The following is a 4,728-nucleotide window of genomic DNA, read 5'->3' as shown; positions in this document are numbered from 1 at the left end:
AGGGAGGCCCGTTGACGTGACATGGGCTGTTTCTCTTTGGTTCTCAAAATGGCAGACGCTCAGTGTAGTTTTAGCTCTTTAGCATAGCATTTTTCACACAAAGCTTTTAATAATAATACATTTAAAAAAATCAGTAAACAAGTTCTCAACTTATTTTTGCAGAGACAAACAACTTTTTACACGAAGGCACGGGTTTGAACTGTGAATTTTGGAGCTTCGACAAGACGGAGGATTTTTCCCCGAGGTCGGCCTGTTAGCTTAGCTCGTAGCTTAGCTTCTCAGCTTAGCTGCTTTTAACAACCCCAAAATGTGATTTTGAATGATTAAATTAATTTTAAAAAGAAAAGAGAAAGGGAGGTTCAGTGAAAACACCAGAGTTGAGCCTTTTATCATCCAGTGTCAGTAGAAAGAGACACGAAGAAACGATAAAGCTGAAACATGAAAATGAGGTCAATAATTTTTATTTATTATGCGATTAATTGATTTATTGTTTATCGCGACAGGCCTAGACACCAGTGAAACCCACAGCCCAGAAAGGAAGAAGTGGGTAAAGATAATGGATAATTGGATGGAATCTGTAATGGCTGCATGGTTGCTGTACTTGATGAAATAGTTTATTAAAAAGTGGCCCTCAAAACCCCAGAATGTTTATTTTTGGCCTACTAGAAATTAAAGTAGCATGTCCTTCACGCATCTTGTCTTATTTTTGTTTTAATGGGCATCTTTTTTTTTTTTTTTTTTTTTTAATAGAATAGAAAGAAAGAAAAGACAAAGTAAGACTCCAAAATATAAGAAATATACACAAAGAGAGCACACGTCAAAACACCCGGCCACTGTCTGTTCACCTGCAAAGAACATGACAAAACACAGCAACAAAATACATATGTATAAAGAACTTAAAATATTCATGGCTTTGCAGTAAGTTTCCATAAATATATATACCCATACCTACTCCTATATACATACATACATACACATGAATATACACTCACATACATATCTATATATCTACATATAAAGCCTACATAAACATCCCTGCTTCTATTTGTGTGTGGTTGTGAGCATGCATAAGTGTATAAGGCTTCTCTAATAGAACATTTATTAGTAACTGTGAAGCAGCAGAGACCCGACCCCCAAGACCAGAGGCAGACGAAAAAAGGGGGGACCAGAGCCCAAGACCCCAGGAGGGACCCCGACCGCGGAGCCCCCAGAGCCACCCACACAGGACGAACCACTCACCCACCCCCCAGAACGGACCACAGGGGAGAACCGGAAGATCCCCACCAGCAACCACATACAGTGACCCCCGGGGCCAACAGCGACAAACTCATAGGCCTCCGTCGGCACCCGCCGCACCGATGTAGGTCCAGGTCCAGGCACCGAGGCCCGGGCACCGAGGACTCACACCACCCAGGCCAAGGCCCGACAGGGCCAGAGGACCCGAGCCCCACCAGGCAGACACCAGGCCGAGCCGACACACGCCCAAGCGCCCAGCCCCCGATACCAAGGGCCCCAAGCACGCCGGCAGGCAAGGGCACACCCCACCAGGGGGCCGCGCGATAGGGGCGCGATGCCAAGCACCCCCAGTTGTATCAAAGAGGGGGCAGTCTGAGTCTCGGCCTAACAAATACCCATTCATACACATACACAATCACACTATCCCAACCTCAATCTCACATTCACTCACTCAAAGACATACAATAACGATACATTTCATTCTTATTCCCGATACGCACTCTATACCCCCCAGGTCCAAGACATGTACCCGCCCTCTACAGGGGGCAGCCCATGCCCAAACCCAGGAGGTAAACCCATTCATTTGTTTTAATGGGCATCTTAAATCATTTGAGATGGTCATTATGTGAACTGAGAAGTTTAAGAAGTCTCATTCAAATAATCCATCCAGATGTTTTAGTTTTGATCAATACAGTGACATCATATCCTGATGTTGAAAGTGTATTGTTAAAATAGACAACATCATGTCAGTTTTCTTTTGCTTCACTCAGAATGCTGCTGTTCTGTAATAGATCTTAAACAGAAAACAAACTAGTATATTGAAGTCCGACTAGTCATTAGCTTGTCAATCTGGTCAGAATTAAACTTTTATTTCCACAAACTGAGATCATGCCAGAGACATCTGCAGCAGGTAAGATATTAATGCTCATAACCATTCTACAGAACCCCACTTCAAAAGACCTGAACACAGCCCTAAATAAAACATGGAAATAAAACCGTGACGCATAAAAGGTCCCCAAAAAGCCAAAGTCACTGCTGCACCTGCGCAGCTCCTCTCCATTCAGCCACGGCTGAAAAGACAGACTATTTAAACCCCCTCAGGAGAGGGGGTGTAGGCACACAACCTGACCGAGCAGCAGAGACATGAAGACATTCAGCTGCAGGAAGCAGAGTCTGATCGAGGATGCTCGCAGGGAGCGCAGCAGCAGCTCCGTGGGCTCCCCGGGGCCCTCCAGGTTCGGGGACGGCGTTGTGTTCGAGGACAAGGATGGCAGGGTCACGATAAACGTCCTGTTCACGCTCAGCAATGAGAAGAACACGGGATTCTTTCAAGCGGGGAAAATATTTGAGGTAAGGAGTCAAAAATAGAACCATAAACTCAGGAAAACGAGTTTTACACCTTTATACGTTTATTTATTTTATATTGGTATGTGTGACTAACATTCTGGTGAAATGGAGCTCCTTTTTGTTCATTTCTGTTCAAAACGTTTGACTTTTATTTGAAATATATGAACATTTTATTTTGTAAATGTATGCCTATTCTTATCTCCAACATAAAAAGTGCGTTTTTATAAAACCAAATCAAATCCAGTTACCTCAGAGGGCTACAGATTTAATTTAAATTTAAATATAATCTGGTTAAATTAAAGCGAGTCACTTAAAAAAGCCTGTTTATATTTATCCAAACATACTGCATAAAACTAACATCTATAAGGCTCTAACAAAATATATATATTTTCATTAACATTTAAAAAAAAAAAAAAACTTTGAGTAAAAACAGGCCCAATTTAGCAAATTATCCATGTTTTTTTATTTTTTAAGACAATTTTAAGGGAAAGAAAAATCCTTATATAGTCATTTTTTATTATATATAATTAATGAATTAAATTGGAGTAAAATATTTTTTGTTTTAAAGCCTTTTGTGTTCAAATGTGGATAAATTTGGATTTATAATAAATCTTTAAATTCAGTCATTCTTAACTGCAGGGGCTTTAAGATCTCTGTTCAAAACAGGAAATCAAAGAAAAGAACTCAATTTTTTTCCATTTTTAGGCACAAATGGAAGCAGAAGGCCGAATATACTGAGCAGAAACTTTTCTTTCTTTAGACGTTTGAAGCCAAACTCTTTCACATCGAGAGCCGGATGAGGAAGAAGTCAAAGACGGACCTGCCTGACCTGGACTTCTTCATGACGTGTGAAGTCCATCGCTCTGACCTGGACGTGTTCATCAACTCGCTGAAGAGGGTGGTGGGGGATGTTCGCTCTGTGCCGGAGGAGAAAGGCAAGAGGCTGATTTAATGGTCCTGTTTGAATCATCTGAACTGTCTGAATGTTCAAAAAGCTCTAACTGACCTCCGTCTACATCACAGTTCCCTGGTTTCCTCGACGGATAAAAGATCTGGACCGATGTAATTTGTTAATAACCAAATTTGATCCGGATCTGGACCATGATCATCCAGTGAGTGCCAAGAAATATTGGAAAACAAACAAAAACAATCTTTTTTTTTTAAATTAACTTCTTTTTTTCAGGGATACAATGATTCAGAGTACAGAAAAAGACGAGCTGCCATCTCCGAGCTTGCCTTCGGATACAAACAGTGAGTTCTGCATCAGACGGATGTGATTCTGGTTTCCAAACGTGCTCCTAACCTGACTGTTGTGCCTACAGAGGCGACCCGCTGCCGTCTGTCGAGTACACAGCAGAGGAAATCTCTACATGGTGAGGGCGGCACTCGTTCAGACGCTGCTGGGGTTAAAACAAGAGAGGTGCTGATGTTTTGGTGCGGTTGTGTTTACAGGAGGCAGGTTTATCAGCAGCTGAGGAGTGTGTATCCCACCCTGGCCTGCAGGCAGTTCCTGGACGGCCTGCAGCAGCTGGAGGAGGAGTGTGGATACGGAGAGGACCAAATCCCTCAGCTCAGAGACGTCTCCGCCTTCCTGAAAGGTGACAAAACCCTTGAGGTTGATGCTGTTCTGGCAGCTGCAAAACTAAGAGATTTGAGATTGACGTTGGCAACAAAATCAATAATTATTTCATTTAAACAAACAAAAAGTGGAATTAAGAAAAGCTTTTGACGAATAAATACTGTACTAAGATTTGTAACTTACCCATCAATACAACACTTTGGAACATGGAAGTGAAGTAGCTTGAAGAGTATAAAAATGACACATTTTTTTCCACTGTAAAATGAATTATAAGGAATGTAGGAGGCTTAACAGAAAATATATACAGCATTTCAAGGCTTTCTTTTACATGTAAAAATGTATAATTTAAGGGGGTTTCTTTCTTGGGGAACTATCTGATATTCAAAAAAGCAAAAACAAAAAAACACAATTACAAATGTATTTTGAGTACGTACGGGTATATTGTCTTCAGATGACTAAATAAGCGAAATATATTTCAAGGATTTGTTAAAACAGGTTGAGGAATACTATATATAAATACTATATATATATATATATATATATATATATATATATATATATATATA

General features: G+C 40.8%; 1 protein-coding gene across 1 annotated transcript; it reads left to right on the top strand.

The window, feature by feature from the left end:
- Positions 1-2,379: 2,379 nt before the first annotated feature.
- Positions 2,380-4,181, top strand: LOC119429492 (tyrosine 3-monooxygenase-like; the record flags this gene model as incomplete). The annotated part of the gene is made up of 6 exons (XM_037697106.1): positions 2,380-2,586; positions 3,344-3,518; positions 3,607-3,695; positions 3,767-3,834; positions 3,906-3,956; positions 4,036-4,181. Coding segments are annotated over exons 1-6 (736 nt in total), but the record flags the coding sequence as incomplete, so codon positions are not given.
- Positions 4,182-4,728: the final 547 nt, after the last annotated feature.

Source organism: Nematolebias whitei, unplaced genomic scaffold (assembly GCF_014905685.2).
Source record: "Nematolebias whitei isolate Nwh7 unplaced genomic scaffold, NemWhi1 Nwh_scaf_1619, whole genome shotgun sequence".
NCBI classification, from domain to species: Eukaryota; Metazoa; Chordata; class Actinopteri; order Cyprinodontiformes; family Rivulidae; genus Nematolebias; species Nematolebias whitei.
Note: the sequence above shows the minus strand (reverse complement) of the source record. Positions and strands in the feature narration are given on the sequence as shown.